The sequence below is a fragment of the Chiloscyllium plagiosum genome, unplaced genomic scaffold (genome assembly GCF_037043375.1).
Source record: "Chiloscyllium plagiosum isolate Xiang-an unplaced genomic scaffold, Cpla_swu_hap1 HiC_scaffold_22, whole genome shotgun sequence".
Taxonomy (NCBI): Eukaryota; Metazoa; Chordata; class Chondrichthyes; order Orectolobiformes; family Hemiscylliidae; genus Chiloscyllium; species Chiloscyllium plagiosum.
The window spans coordinates 1,976,334-1,991,950 of NW_028270160.1; the positions used below are offsets into that span (position 1 = coordinate 1,976,334).

Consider the following 15,617-nt stretch of genomic DNA (forward strand, 5'->3'; position numbering starts at 1 on the left):
GGATAAATAGACAAGATCTTTTCACAAACTAGAGGGCATAGGTTGAGGGGAAAGATTTAAAAGGGACCTGAGGGTCAACTTTTTCTCGTAGAGGGTGGTGCATGTACAGAATGAGCTGCCAGAGGAAGTGGTGAAGGCTGGTACAATTACAACATTTAAAAAGCATCTAGATGGGTATATGAAGAGTTCAGAGGGAAATGGGCCAAGTGCTGGCAAATGGGACTAGATTAATTTAGGATATCTGGTTGGCATGGACGAGTAGGACTGAAAGGTCTGTTTCCATTCTGTACATCTTCTCTGACTCTATAAATAGCACTTAGTGTATTGTTCATTTGAAGAATTGTTGCAGGCATGGCAAATGAAATAGGCTTGTGCTCAAATGATTCTGTAACATAACGGACATTGAAATTAGTTAGATTTCCTGTGTAATGGAAGCAAATCAAATCAAAGTATAGCCCCCAACCTTAGACATTTTCTCCCTAAAATCCTGTTTCTCATTCAGCCAGAACACATTTTTTTAATATTAAACCTTTATCTAATTAATGAACAAACTCCTGTTCTGCAGGGAATTACTAAGGTAAAAACAATGACTGCAGATGCTGGAAACCAGATTCTGGATCAATGGTGCTGGAAGAGCACAGCAGTTCAGGCAGCATCTGAGGAGCTTCAGCAAAATCGACGTTTTGGGCAAAAGCCCTTCATCAGGAATATTCCTGATGAAGGGCTTTTGCCCGAAACGTCGATTTTGCTGAAGCTCTTCGGATGCTGCCTGAACTGCTGTGCTCTTCCAGAACCATTGATCCAGAATGCAGGGAATTACTAACCTAGGCTATCTACAAAAGCAAATTGCTGTTTCCTACCAGCTGAATCAAAATACTGAATTGCACAATTTCCTGGAAATACAATTCCTGCTAAGACATAGCAATGACATCAGCTTTGGCCAGCCATTTTGTGGCTGGTAGAGACAGTATCCATAAAAGGATCAACCAGAAGCTCATCCAAAATAAACTGAATAAGGAATCCAATGTATTCAATTGTACTAAAAGATTTTGTCATTAACCCATGACTGTCACTTCTTTCAAATGTTAAAAATAAAATCACAACACCAGGTTGTAGTCCAACAGGTTTATTTGGAAGCAGTAGTTTTCAGAGTGCTGTTCCTTCATCAGGTAGCTGTGGAGCAGGATTGTAAGCAAAAGATTACAGTGTCATGCGACTGATACGATATATTGAACAAATCTAGAGGTATTTGTTAAACCTTTCATCTTTTAGAATGGGTTGCAGGTTTTGGTTCATTAACATGCAAATCCCAGAACTTCTTTCAAGTCACATTCGAGATAGCTTCAGATTTTATAACAAAAGGTGACATTTCAGCTCAAACAATGCATTAAAGGTGCGAGGTTAGAGTCTGTCTGTATCCCAATCTTGAGTTAGACTGACTCTATTTCCAAAATTGGAATGTATAAAATATGACATGAAGAGAGTGAGAGCACATAGAGTGCACATGAGAGAGTGTGCGTTCGCGTGTGCACATGCTTGGTAAAGTGTGTGCATGAGTGTGATGGAGTATAAGCCTGTGAGAGGGTGTGCACATGGGTGTAAGTGTGGGGGGTGTATGTGTGTATGAGAGAGTGTGTATATATGAGGGCCTGCGTGAGTTTGGGAATATGTAACAGCGCGTGTGAGTGTGTGTGTATAGCATAGTCGGGTCACCTGTAGTGTGACATAAACCCAAGGTCCTGCTTGAGGCCATCCTCATGGGTTCCGAATACATATACACACACACACACATATACAAGGCAATGGGGTGAATTTGCATTTGCAGATACATTCGATTTTGCTCAAAAAGCACACAACCTGCAAGCAGTCAACCCATGTAATGTTTTATAAATTCCTACTTTGGAAATAGAATTAATCTGGCTCAAGATTGGGGTACAGATAGACTCTGACCTCATCTTTAATACAGTGCCTGAGCTGAAATGTCACCTTTTCTTATAAAACCTTAAGTTATCTCAAGAATGTGACGTAAAATTAGTTTGGGGATTTACATACAAATGAACTAAAACCTGCAACCCATTCTAAAAGATGAAAGACTTAACAATCTAGATTTGTTCAATATATCACATCAGTTGCATGACACTGTAATCTTTTGCTCTAAATTCTGTGTCCTATGATCCTGCTCCACAGCTACCTGATGAAGGAGCAGCACTCCGAAAGCTAGTGCTTCCAAATAAACCTGGTGTGGTGTGATTTTTAAATTTCAGAATAAGCATGGCCATCATGGGACCTTTTAGATGAGCAGAGGGAAATTGATAGAGTGGCACTGGATTTGAGAATATTGAAGGAGATTGATTCACACGTGGACTGCAGAGATGGATCTTGGGATCTGGATAAGGGGAACATTGTAAGAAGTCATGATGTGGAGGAGCCAGAGTTAGATAGGGGCGGACAAAGTTAGAAGGAACAGCGCCCTGAAAGCTAGTGCTTCAGAATAAACCTGTTGGATTATAACCTGGTGTTGAGAGATTTTTAACTTTGTACACCTCAGTCCAACATCATGGCTATTCTTAAATTGTGTTTATGGCTATAGGGAGTGCATGGTCATGGAAAAGGAGTGCACTACATGGGTAGGCTGGAAGCAGGAGACAGGTATTGAGATAGTGCTATTGAAAAAAAGTTAACATACTAAATAAAAAAAGATTGAGGAGAATCTCATACCAAAGAAACAAATGATAATACAGACAATTTGTTCACCATGAAGATGATTTCAAATGCTACAGGATTACAAGTTAAAGACCAAGAAAGGAAGTCACGCATAATCAGGATAACAGAGCTTTGAATATTGTTACTAATGAAAGCCCACTGAAGCAAACAACAATAGAATGCGGCCTGCAAGATACATCAGTATGAAAGGATGCCATAGAGCTTAGTGGCCTGACGTTTTCCTGCTTAAAAAATATATTGCAAGACTTTACCTCAGCACTCCACCCACGTCTTCCTCCTCAAAATGTATAGAAAGTACTCCTTTGTTTAGAAAGTGCATCCTTGAATGCTAATCACTTCCAAAATAAAACCTCAAGTACTTGCCTTTCTTGGGCAGTCCTCTTCCTTTTCCCATCCGTGACTTCCTGTCCAACATTTTTCCTTTCGGGCTAGTGGGAACAACATTCCGACTACTCTCCCCATTATCACTGAGGGAATCTCCTCGTCCAGAATCCCGAGAAGAGTTCTTCCTCAAACGTCTTTTGGCTTTAGCCTTGAGTCGAGCTTCATGAATGGATGTCTCACGTGATGTCCAATTCCCATTGATTTCATTTGGTAGCATAATGGCTTGTGTTTGATCTTCATCTCCAGACAACATGTTACTAGTACTGTTGTCAAGTTCTGAAACAGCAAGTTGAGCCATTAAGTCAACAATGATGTTCAACATTTAGGAAAAGTACCATATAAAGTGTACTTTTTACGGTGGAGATTAGCACAACCAACTAACACCATTGGCAGTTGATACTTTCACCTGCAAGATCTGTGACAATGGTAGTCTTAACACAGCAAATGATCCATCTGACTTCAACTGGCTACAGCATGCCTAGCTCCTGAGTTACATCTCACACAGTCTACAAAACTAAATTCCAAGCTATTCATCTAGTCTTCTGTCTAAAAGAAAAACCACAAAACACCTCCAATAAGAAAAAAAAGATCATGCAAACCATGTTTTAGAGGGGAGATTTGTTTTTATTAAAAATATCAAACTCTTAGGACATATACACAATGATACTCTCGACAACAAAACTTGCCCTCAGCACACACTGCCATTAAATACAATGCAAGTGTAGTATAAACTCTGTTTGTTCTTATTCTATCTCTCTCTCTCCTTTTAAACATACTCCTTATGAAGCAATTAGTCATCATCCACTCTGATTATGCTTTGGAGAGCAATTTGGATGTTTCCTATCCTAAGTTCCTGGGAGTTGATTGGCTGAGTTGGATGGAAGGCTTGTTTGCGATGCACAGCAATGCCAAAAAAGTGTGTCCTGCCATCGGCTGAGGTTACAACGAAGATCCCACTTTCTCAACCTCACCTTCACCGGAAGAGTGGTGACCTCAGGTTAAACGCACCACCAGTCGGCTCTGTCTCGCTCTAATGAGAGCATAGCCCTACAGTCCTTTGGGATTATGGTGACTTCACTTGTTAATACATACCTTTCCTAAGAAGAGTAAACGGTTTAGAATAATTATTTGACAGCTTTACGTAGTACACGTCAGAAATCTTCTCTATATCATATTGTTTCTTTCCCTTGAGGCACCTCCATTAGCAATGAATTACAAACATTTACACATTTAATAAAATCTAGGCATGCATGTAAAAAAGATGTCCGATAGGTAGGCTCTTTTTCACTTGTAGCTTCTCCACCAGGAGATTGTTGAACTCCCTTCAATATAATGGTACCATGTTCAAATAATTCCCATTTTCCATCTCTATGCACAGAGTTGAAATCAAAAATCAATCGTCTACTCATTCATCCCTCAAACAACATTTACAATGGAACTTATCTGTTACTCTTGCCTCCATCAAGATTTCAAAATTCTAGTGCTAACTCGACCCACCTACGTGGTCTAGTCTCACTCTATACAATTTTAGAAGCATTCTAAACTCGAGTTTTAGCTTTTGCCATTCCTTTCCCAATTAAAACCTTATAACTGACGATGCAAGATGGAAATATGACATGTGACCATGGCATCTATGAATTGGTTCCAACCAACAAAACTATGCACAGATTTATCTGCTCAATTCAACCTCAGGATGAGCATACCTCAATGACACAATCAAAGGTTCACCACTACCTACTTTCACCAGACCCTCACAGCAAGCCTGCTTCATAGTTTTAGCAATAATAGTAATTATAGAGAGCTATTAAATCACTGGATATTGTGCTATTTAACAATTTTCAGGTGTCTCCCTGTACAGAGGAAACACCATCACAATCACTAACGGACCATTCTTAATTATAGCAGTAAAGCTTTATTACACTCTTAAGCTGGTAATCTAAGGTCAGACCTCCCATAATTTGTACAAGCATTGTATTTAAAAGAATACATCCCAACAACTTTTCACTCAATTAAAATGCTACAACACCAGTTAATTATTAAATTTTATTAAGTTGCAAATTCACACACATGAACACGGAGTTCAGCCTCAGCTGAACTTATGGGTTTCAGGAGGGACAGCACAGCAACCAGGAATACTTTTCGTGTTGTGCATGGGGAGGAGGAAGAAAATTATTACAGGTGAAAAACATGCAAAAAGAAGGAAAATATTAAGATAGCTAGCACTGCCAGAAACAAAGCATTTTCTCTGATATGTGGGATAACTACAAGTTAGTGAATTTAATTTCTCATTGAAACACGCACTCCACTGAATTAAAGTTGAGCAAACTATCTGCACGTTTGTGCACAGCTCGAAATTTCACATTTCAGATGCATTAAAATTGATGACTGGAGACTTGAATTTTCACATTTATGGAGAACTTGCATGTGAATTCAAGTATTGCCAATCATGAACAAACGACAAATCTGTAAACCTCTCCAGCATGGATTAACTAAGGTTTGACTTTCAATATTTTATCTGAAAGGTGACAGACGGAAATTCCTCGTGCTAAGTTGGTAATGGAAGTTATAGAGAGAAAAGGTTGGACCACATTAAGCCCAAAAAAACTGATAATGAACAAAACTCTGTCTCCTTTAACAAAGGATGAAAAACTTACATCCACAAAATTCCATAGTGAGTCCGTGATCTCAGCCTTGTTTTCAGGAGGAAGACTATCATCTCAGTTACTGAATTACATGTGCAGGAATGAAGATAACTGGCTTCAATACCTCAATGATAACAACCATAGACGTACTTCCTGTTAGACAAATTTCTTTAATAGGGTCGAATTATGTTTGACTGTTGTGGCCGAATTGATTAGTTAGTTGATGCTTCTTGCCATGAGACAAATCACTCAGAACTGTAACTCCAACTCAGCACATTGGGAACGAGGCCAAAAAGGATGTTTAATTGTTTCAATGATGTTGAGGCACATATCCAAAAAAACAGACTTTTGTAAACTCAAAACACTACTGGAGGAACAGCATTAATTTAAACAGTTCATTTATTTAAAAAGCTGAAGCTTAAAAAAGTTGACTAATTTTACAGTAGAGTGGACTATTACTCAGCTTAATGGCCAAACAAGACACAGGAACTAGGTGAATTTGTATGCTAACAACACTATTGCTACTAAATCAACACAAAAAGCTAACATGAAAAATCACCACCATTTTGAGAATTCATTCAGCACAACCTTATGAGAATGGTTTTGAAGCTTATCTCACTGAACCCTTTAGACACAGTAGATAGGCAGGAGCATGTGCCAGTTGCTGCAACAGCAGTCTGAAATAGGAAAACATTGGTTCCAATTGGAATGCCAGAGACAGAAGAAAAACACGCCAAGTTAAACAGTGTATTGTTGGAATTAATTGGCATGGAAATCACTAAGCCTATCAATGAGGGAACAGAAAAACATCAGGCTGAATAACTGCTGAAGTTAATAAACAAAATGATCAAAGTTGTGTTCAAAATTCTAACTGGACTATACATGGTAAATGCAGGAAGGATATTTCCGATAACCAGGGAGCCCAGAACCAGGGTCATAGTTCAAGAATATAGGGTAGGCTATTTAAATGAATAGAGATTCCCTCACCCAGAGAGTGGTGAGCCCATGGAATTCTCTGCCACAAAAGCAGTTGAGGCCAAAATGTTGAATTGTTTTTCCACGAAGGAGTTCTATACCTTTCTTAGGGATAAAGGGATCAAAGAATAGGGAAAAAGCAGGAAGAAGGACTGAGTTGGATGATCAGCCGCCATGTCAAATGACATAGCTGACTTATAGGGACAAATGATCTACTCCTCCAAGTTTTCATATATCTGAGACACACAGCCTGGTTAGGTTATTTTCTGGAGTAATTTGAGCACGCAAAGTGAAATAGATCATAAAGCTAATTCTTCAAAAATAGATATGGATATACCTTTACCAGAGGTAAATGTCAAGAGATTTCTTAAAAAAAAAATAAAGTCAGCTTACTTTTGGGCAAGTTTCAAAATTTCCTTCAAACGAGACAGGCTGCTTTTGCATAAATAGCTTTGACAAAGTGTTATGCAGAAGCCTATTCAGACAAAAATTAACAAAGACCACCATAAACATTCACTACCCCAACCACTAACACACACAGTAGCAACAGCATGGATCATCTAAAGATACACCAAAACGACTCTCACAGGTACCTGTGACAGCTCCTTGCAAATCTGCTTCCTTCTAGGTAATAGAGGTCAAGGACAAAAAATGCACAGGAGCACCACTGATCATTACCTGCATGTTTCCCTCCGAGGCATACACCATTGTGACTTGGAAATTCATCACCATTTACATGTATTCACTGGGGTAAAATCGTGGAACTTCCTTCTCTAACATCACTGCGTGTACCTGAACACCACATACTACAGCGACTCGAGAATGCAGCTCCTTCAACGGGAATTAGGGATGGGCAACAGATGCTGGCATAGCCAGTGAAGTTCACATCCAATGAAAGGATAAAAAGAGAAAAGTCAATATTAGATGAGGTAACAAAAAGCTTGGTCAGAGATAAGTTTTGAGGAGTGCAAAGGAGAGGGTGGTGAAGGCAGAAACAAAAAAGATTCAAGAAGGAAAATCCATTATTTAGCGTCAAAGGATCAGCTGCCAAGACATGTTCATGACAAATGTAATGTTTTGTGAAGGGCGGTAAGGGTAGAAGAAGTTAGAGGTAATGGGGATGACATCACATAAGAATTTAAGAATTGAGAGATTTTTTTCCAGAGGTCTTTAGGGACTACAGGACAATATATAAATGTTGGAAAAATGAAATGAACAAATGGAACTTGGTGCAAAGCATTAGTTCCTCCAGATCTGACTGTACCAAAGTATGAAGTTGGGAAGCATTAAAAATGGAAGATTACAGTCTTGAAATTTCCAGTGTTTAACTGGAGGAAACTGGGCTTGATTCAGGCGAGCAGACTGGCAACGCATGGTGAAGTATGAAAACCTGGCAGAGACACGACCCTCTGTCACAGAATATGAATTAAACTAGCTTTGAGTCCCCCATTTTAAGTGACTAGAAGATCAATCCTTCAACCCCACTCAGTCCCATCATTTATTCAGCAGTGACAGACAAAATAGAGTTGCTACATCTGCTGGGAAACAAGAACCGTGAGCATATGAATGCATCATATGATCTGTTTCATCCAATCACATCAATGTTGTTGTAAACGTATTAAAATAAAATTTTATTAAACAATAGAATCTCAATTACATAACAACTTGGTTCAGATAGTTGCAAATTCCACTCTGCCTTCAGAAATTGAGCTAAAATTACCATGCATTATTGAACAGCGTTGCATGGTTGGAAGGGAGTCCAGTTTAGGCATACCAACATGCAATAAAGGCCACACGGTATTATTCGAAAACAGAACAATATTCTGCAGAACAAACTGCTTCAGCCAAAACCATACTAGCCATCAAGGCAATTACTGCCATCTGAATTACATTAAAGTAATATAGTGTTGTACCTGTTAAAGTGTAAACTTCTTCAATACAGATATAATAACGCAAATACAAGGTTCCTTTCACTCCCACAAATACCACCATCAACTTTCTGATATATGTGGTGCACGAAGTTCATTCTAATTCTTTAAAGGCCAATTTTGTTTTTTTTTGGGATGGACAGGGTGGCGAAAAAAGTTACAAACCCGTGAAAGTTCAAAGTTCTGGGTTTACACAAACACATGCAACCCCGCGGCGATTAATGGGTTAAAACATACAGTACCTTCCGAAGCAGAGTGTGAAAAAGTTCAATTCTCAAAAATCACCAAATACACACTGACCAGGGAATACACCAAACAGTAACACTCCATCACAGCACGTGGCAATGCAAAATGTTTCCCTACAACTTTTAAGTGGAAGTACAGTACAGAAAAATGGCAACACGCGGTATTTAAAACAAACAAAACTTATTCGAGGAGATGCAATTCCGGTTAAAGCAAACGAAAAATATGAACTTCAGCCCCTGAACAGATGTACACCTCGCACACACTGATCGCAATTTCAGTTGCAGTATAAGATTATTTTAAACACAATCCCCTGCATGCAACAAGCCGTTGCAATGAGCAGGCAGAGGCTGTCAGTCCCAGTACAGTACCTGCTGGAGAGTTGCTGAATGTACTCTCGGTCTCTGTTGCCATGTTGCTGCAAGGTCAGAGTCCGAGATCTCTGCGAGTGTGGGGTATGTGTCCTTCCAAGGAGGGGGAGCGTGCTCTCGGCTCAGGAACTGTGTGTGTGTGGGTGTTGGGGGGGGGGGGAAGAGTGCGAGTCCTGTCACAGAGTATGGGCGGGGGCTGTGATTTCTCTGGGAGAGTGGGCGGGGTGTTGTCTCTGGGGGGGGGGGGGGGGGGGAATGTGGGGGTAAAGGAGTGATTCCTCTGGGAATGTGGGGGTTCAGGAAGTCAGGGTGTATTGTCTCAGGGAGGGGGAGAGGAGAGGGCTGTCCCTTTGGGCAGGGGGAGATGTTGTCCCTGTGTCTGGGGGGGGGGGGGGTGTTGTCCCTCTGTGTCGGGGGGGGGTGGGTTTGTACCTCTGTGTCTGGGGGGGGGGTTGTCCCTCTGTGTCGGGGGGGGTCCCTCTGTGTCGGGGGGGGGAGATGTTGTCCCTCTGTGTCTGGGGGGGTTGTCCTCTGTGTCTGGGGGGGGGTTGTCCCTCTGTGTCTGGGGGGGGGGTTGTCCCTCTGTGTCTGGGGGGGGGGTTGTCCCTCTGTGTCTGGGGGGGGGGGGGGGGAAGATGTTGTCCCTCTGTGTCTGGGGGGGGGGATTGTCCCTCTGTGTCTGGGGGAGATGGGAGATGTTGTCCCTCTGTGTCTGGGGGGGGGATTGTCCCTCTGTGTCTGGGGGTGGGGGGGTTGTCCCTCTGTGTCTGGGGGGAGGGGTTGTCCCTCTGTGTCTGGGGGGGGGGGGTTGTCCCTCTGTGTCTGGGGGAGATGTTGTCCCTCTTGTCTGGGGGGGGGGGGGATTGTCCCTCTGTGTCGGGGGGGGATTGTCCCTCTGTGTCTGGGGGGGGGGTTGTCCCTCTGTGTCTGGGGGGGGGGTTGTCCCTCTGTGTCTGGGGGGGGGGGGTTGTCCCTCTTGTCTGGGGGGGGGGATTGTCCCTCTGTGTCGGGGGGGGATTGTCCCTCTGTGTCTGGGGGGGGGGGGTTGTCCCTCTGTGTCTGGGGGTGGGGGGGTTGTCCCTCTTGTCTGGGGGGGGGGATTGTCCCTCTGTGTCGGGGGGGGATTGTCCCTCTGTGTCGGGGGGGGGGGGGGTTGTCCCTCTGTGTCGGGGGGGGGATTGTCCCTGTGTCTGGGGGGGGGGTTGTCCCTCTGTGTCGGGGGGGGACTGTCCCTCTGTGTCTGGGGGGGGAGGGGGTTGTCCCTCTGTGTCGGGGGGGAGGGGGTTGTCCCTCTGTGTCGGGGGGGAGGGGGTTGTCCCTCTGTGTCTGGGGGGGGGGTTGTCCCTCTGTGTCTGGGGGGGGGAGAATTGTCCCTCTGTGTCTGGGGGACTGGGGGAGGGGGATTGTCCCTCTGTGTCTGGGGGGGGATTGTCCCTCTGTGTCGGGGGGGGGGGGGAGAATTGTCCCTCTGTGTCTGGGGGACTGGGGGAGGGGGATTGTCCCTCTGTGTCTGGGGGGGGGATTGTCCCTCTGTGTCGGGGGGAGTCCACTCCCCCCCTCGGGCCTATACCTCTCCCCCTGAACCCTCCCACTTGAATAAAAACAAATCTGTTGTTTAGTTTGACCCGAACCCCGGGGGGGGGGGGATGTGTCAGGGACTGGAACCCGGCGGCGAGCTCTGACGGACTCTGCCTCCCCCGGTGCCGGTGCGGCCTGTCTCCCCTTTAACCCCGCTCCCCCCGGGCCACAGCCCCGGCCCCTGCCCAGTCGCTTCGATTTGTTTTTCTTCGGGACACGTGGGTAGCAACAGCATTGTTCATTCGTCACCTTCGCCTCGGGCCGGACCAATAGCAGCGAGGTCCATTTCACGTAGGCCGGCCCCAACGACCGTTCAGCGCTAGGGCACCATTCAGCAAAGGAGGGGAGGGAAGTAATGGGCGGTGTCAGTGCTGCCGCCATCCTTGGAGGACCTGTCGGGAGGTCTCCCAGCCTGGCGGCTCAGCCGTGAGGACTCAGTGCTGCCGCCATCCTTGGAGGACCTGTCGGGAGGTCTCCCAGCCTGGCGGCTCAGCCGTGAGGACTCAGTGCTGCCGCCATCCTTGGAGGACCTATCGGGAGGTCTCCCAGCCTGGCGGCTCAGCCGTGAGGACTCAGTGCTGCCGCCATCCTTGGAGGACCTGTCGGGAGGTCTCCCAGCCTGGCGGCTCAGCCGTGAGGACTCAGTGCTGCCGCCATCCTTGGAGGACCTGCTGGGCGGTGCAGTACACTTGCCTGTCATACGGTGGGAGACCCAATATCACAGAGTTTCTCAGGAAAGGAGAAGAAATACAAAGAAAATTTATTAGTGAGGGGCAGATCAATACTACAGTTGGTTATGCTTCATGGAGGGCATCCCAGTCACTGGGTTCACATCAGTTTCATTCCTGATGAAAGGCTTTTGCCCAAAATGTTGATGTTCCTGCTCCTCAGATGCTGCCTGACCTGCTGTGCTTTTCCAGCAACACTCTAATCTAGAGATGCCGGTGTTGGACTGGGGTGTACAAAGTTAAAAATCACACAACACCAGGTTATAGTCCAACAGGTTTAATTGGAAGCACACTGGCTTTCGGAGCAACGCTCCTACCACCTCCGAAAGCTAGTGTGCTTCCAATTAAACCTGTTGGACTATAACCTGGTGTTGTGTGATTTTTAACTTTGTACACTCTGATCTAGACTCTGATTTCCAGCATCTGCAGTACCCACTTCTGTCTGGTGCACTTCCCATTCTCCAGCATTACGTCTTTATCCTTTACTCTGTGTGGATTCACCTAAATATTTCCCAAAATGTTCCGACATTTGTCTCATTGTCTCAAAATTAATGTTAATATTTTTCTGCATGAGTACAGTTTTTGTAACTGTAGGGAAGCTCTGAGGAATGTTAAAACTCTATTTTTAAAAAAAAAATTTCTCTCTGTAAAGTCTGGACAGCTGATTTAGAAACTTTGTATGTACCTATAGATTTTTAAAAAATGAATAATGTACATTCTTGCTATTAAACATTTCTCAAATATCTTGAGGGTTTCTGCCCCAACCTTCAATGAGTTCCAGATTCTCGTTATCTCTGGATGAAAAATTTTGCCCCCTGAAATCTCCTCTAAACCTCCTATACCTTGTCTTAAAAATTGTCCGAGGAGAAAGTGAGGTCTGCAGATGCTGGAGATCAAAGTTGAAACTTTATTGCTGGAACAGCACAGCAGGTCAGGCAGCATCCAGGGAACAGGAGATTCGACGTTTCGGGCACAGGCCCTTCTTCAGGAATGAGGAAGGGCCTGTGCCCGAAACGGCGAATCTCCTGTTCCCTGGATGCTGCCTGACCTGCTGTGCTGTTCCAGCAATAAAGTTTCAACTTAAAAATTGTCCCTCTAGTAAGAGAAAACATTTCTTCTCTTCGATTCTGTCTGTGCCCCTTAGAATTTTGTTCTCCTCAGTCAGATTTCCCCTCAGCCCTCTCTGCTCTAAAACAGCTGCTTGTCTGCCAGTCTCTCTTCGTAGCTGGATCTGTCCATCCTAGGCAGCACCCTGGTGAATCTCCTCTGTACCCTCTCCAGTACAACCACATCCTTTCGATAGTGTGGCAACCAGAACTGCACATGGTACTCCAGCCATGTCCTACCAGTATACACAGCTCCATCATTGCCTCCTCACTCCTCTACTCAATGCCTTGACTAATAAAGGCAAGTATCCCATATACCTTCAAAGGACGCTCTCCTGGCTCAGTGGTAGTGTCCCTGCCTCTGAGCCATGAGTCCGAGGTTCCAATTCTACTAGCTCCAGACGTATGCCATAACAAACCTGAACAGGATGATTAAAAATATTTTCTATGTGCCATCTATTTGAGAGACTGCAGAGAAGATGTAAATTCTTACTAGATTGGAAGTCTCTTCCCTGAGGTGGGGGAGTCCAGAACTAGAGGGCATAGGTTTAGGGTGAGAGGGGAAAGATATAAAAGAGACCTAAGGGGGCAACATTTTCATGCAGCAGGTGGTATGTATGTGGAATGAACTGCCAGAGGAAGTGGTGGAGGCTGGTACAATTGCAACATTTAAAAGGCATCTGGATGGGTTTATGAATAGGAAGGGTTTGGAGGGATATGGGCAGGATGATGGCAGATGGGACTAGATTGAATTGGGATATCTGGTCAGTATGGACAAGTTGGATCAAAGGGTCTGTTTCCAAGCTATGAGTCTTAGCAAAAATAAGAGTCATCAGGGGTGCGGAAAGACCAGAGAAGCTAGGATTTTAAAAAAAACACAGAAAATGTTTCAAATGCTCAGCACACCAGGTAGTATCTGGAGAAAAACAATAAAACAACAAAAGAAAATACTGTGCAAGGTCTGTAACAAACACTACATTGGGCAAACAGGCAGAAAACTAGCCACCAGGATACATGAACACCAACTAGCCACAAAATGACATGACCCTCTCTCACTAGTATCCTCACATACGGAGGAGGGAGGACACCACTTCGACTGGGGCAATACATCCATCCTAGGACAAGCCAAACAAAGACACGCACGAGAATGCCTAGAAGCATGGCATTTCAACCAGAACTCTATCAACAGACACATCGAGTTAGATCCCATCTACCACCCCCTGAGAAAAGGAACAGGAAGTGACTTCACCATAGGAAATAACATCACCAACCCAAAGAACCCCAAACATATAAATAGAAAGCAGGAAGTTTCAGCATTGCTTCGCTTGAGGCCCACTGAAGGTGTTGCCTAGTAGGGTACAGAAACGTCTGGAAATGAACCTTTCAGCTAAGTGAGCAAACCTACATCCAAAACAATGAATGTTTCATGATGGTAAACTCTGCTGTTCCAATTGAGGTTGTACTGTGGGACAAAAAAAGTCAGAATATCACATTTGTTCCAATCCAGAAGGAAGGCATTGAGTCATTATGTCATCACCTGCTGTCCAAATGAGGAATTCATCTCACACTATTCTACCAACCTCTCCCTGTAACATCTAATATATATGCTCATGCTTCCCTTTTGATTCCCCTAATGAAGGTTCCTGTGTCACATTCTCGGAGTGCATTCTCGACCTTAACCACTCCCTGAGTCCTCAACCTGCTTTTCTTTCTTTTGATAATTACTTCAAATTAAGCTGTTTCATTCTTGATACCTCCATGGTTTCTCACTGTCCACTCTGTCCAGACCCCTCATGATCTTCTGTTCACCTCTTCTTCCAGGAAAGCAGTCCCAATGTCGACAACTGTCTTTGTGACTGAAATTCTTTAGCCCTGGGAGCTGAAGGAGCCTTTCCTGTAAATCGCTTCTGCACTTTCTCCTATGCTTTCATATCTTCCCTATAGTGCTATAGCCAAAACTGAATAAGGTTAAATGTACATCTCTCCTTCCATCCTCCTAGACTATGACCTGCTGCTGCAGCCCATCCTGCCCGAGAGCCAACCCGCCTTTCACAGTGAAGTTCTGCTTTTAGATTCCTCAGGAACTCCCAAAACACTCATGCAAATTGGTGTTCTGGCCTTCAAACCACTCCTTTCCCACCCTCTAATACTATTAGAACCATAAACTCTCTCTCTCTCTCTCATGCTGCCTGAGTGTTTCCAATATTTTCCTTTCCAATTTCAAGCATTTGCAGGATTTTGTTTTCATGTTAATGTATAATCTGAACCCAGGCCTATTTGCAAATCTATGGTTCTGAGGAACAGTCACGAAACGTTAACTCTGATTTCTCTCCACAGGTCCTGCCAGACCTGCTGCGCTTTTCCAGCGATTTCAATTTTTGTTGTAAATCTATGACAGTTACTGCTAGTGTTCTGTCACTGGAGGGATCTGCACATGTGCCTACTAGGAAATGCCCTGCGCTAGCAGCATGTAAGATTCTTGCAGCTCACAAAGACAACACATTTTCAGCCTAAATGCTGAACCTTGATGTGAATCCTTCAAAGTGAAAGGACTCTGCTAATGCAGAACACTTTCTGGGTCATCCCACAAACCAGGATAAAGTCATTGCTGTTTACTAACAAACACTTCTCGGGTTAATATGAAACAAAGAAGTACAGATACTGGACATCTAAAATAAACAAGTACATAAGTTGCTGGAGAAGGGTCATAGGACTTAAAACATTAACTCCATTTTCTGTCAGGATACTGCCAGACCTGCTGAGTTTCTCCAGAAATTTCAGTCACTGCCTGAGTATCCAAGTGCTAACAAAGACTGCTTGAAAAATTTGACAATAGGTCACACACAAATAATATCCTTAACCAGGATTGCTGGAGGCAGTCAAAATAAAACTCAAGCACTGATAATATTTACTGGTATCTAACAAGCTTGTCCGAACT

The 15,617-nt window shown here is 43.9% G+C and overlaps 1 protein-coding gene across 4 annotated transcripts in view; it reads right to left on the minus strand.

Moving 5' to 3' along the window:
- The window catches only part of pdcd4b (programmed cell death 4b), a 48,329-nt gene extending 38,904 nt beyond the window's left edge, over positions 1 to 9,425 (minus strand). The window contains exons 1-2 of one of the 4 annotated variants that reach the window (XM_043713096.2): positions 9,268 to 9,425; positions 3,088 to 3,384 (exon numbers count right to left, since the gene is read on the minus strand). In XM_043713096.2, coding sequence (XP_043569031.1) covers positions 3,088 to 3,384; positions 9,268 to 9,310 — 340 coding nt within the window. In that variant the 5' untranslated portion in view covers positions 9,311 to 9,425. Of the gene's footprint in view, positions 1 to 3,087; positions 3,385 to 5,762; positions 5,786 to 7,403; positions 7,524 to 8,895; positions 9,105 to 9,267 lie in introns of those variants that run through there. The other 3 variants (XM_043713097.2, XM_043713098.2, XM_043713099.2) reach the window with 3 other exon arrangements.
- Positions 9,426 to 15,617: the final 6,192 nt, after the last annotated feature.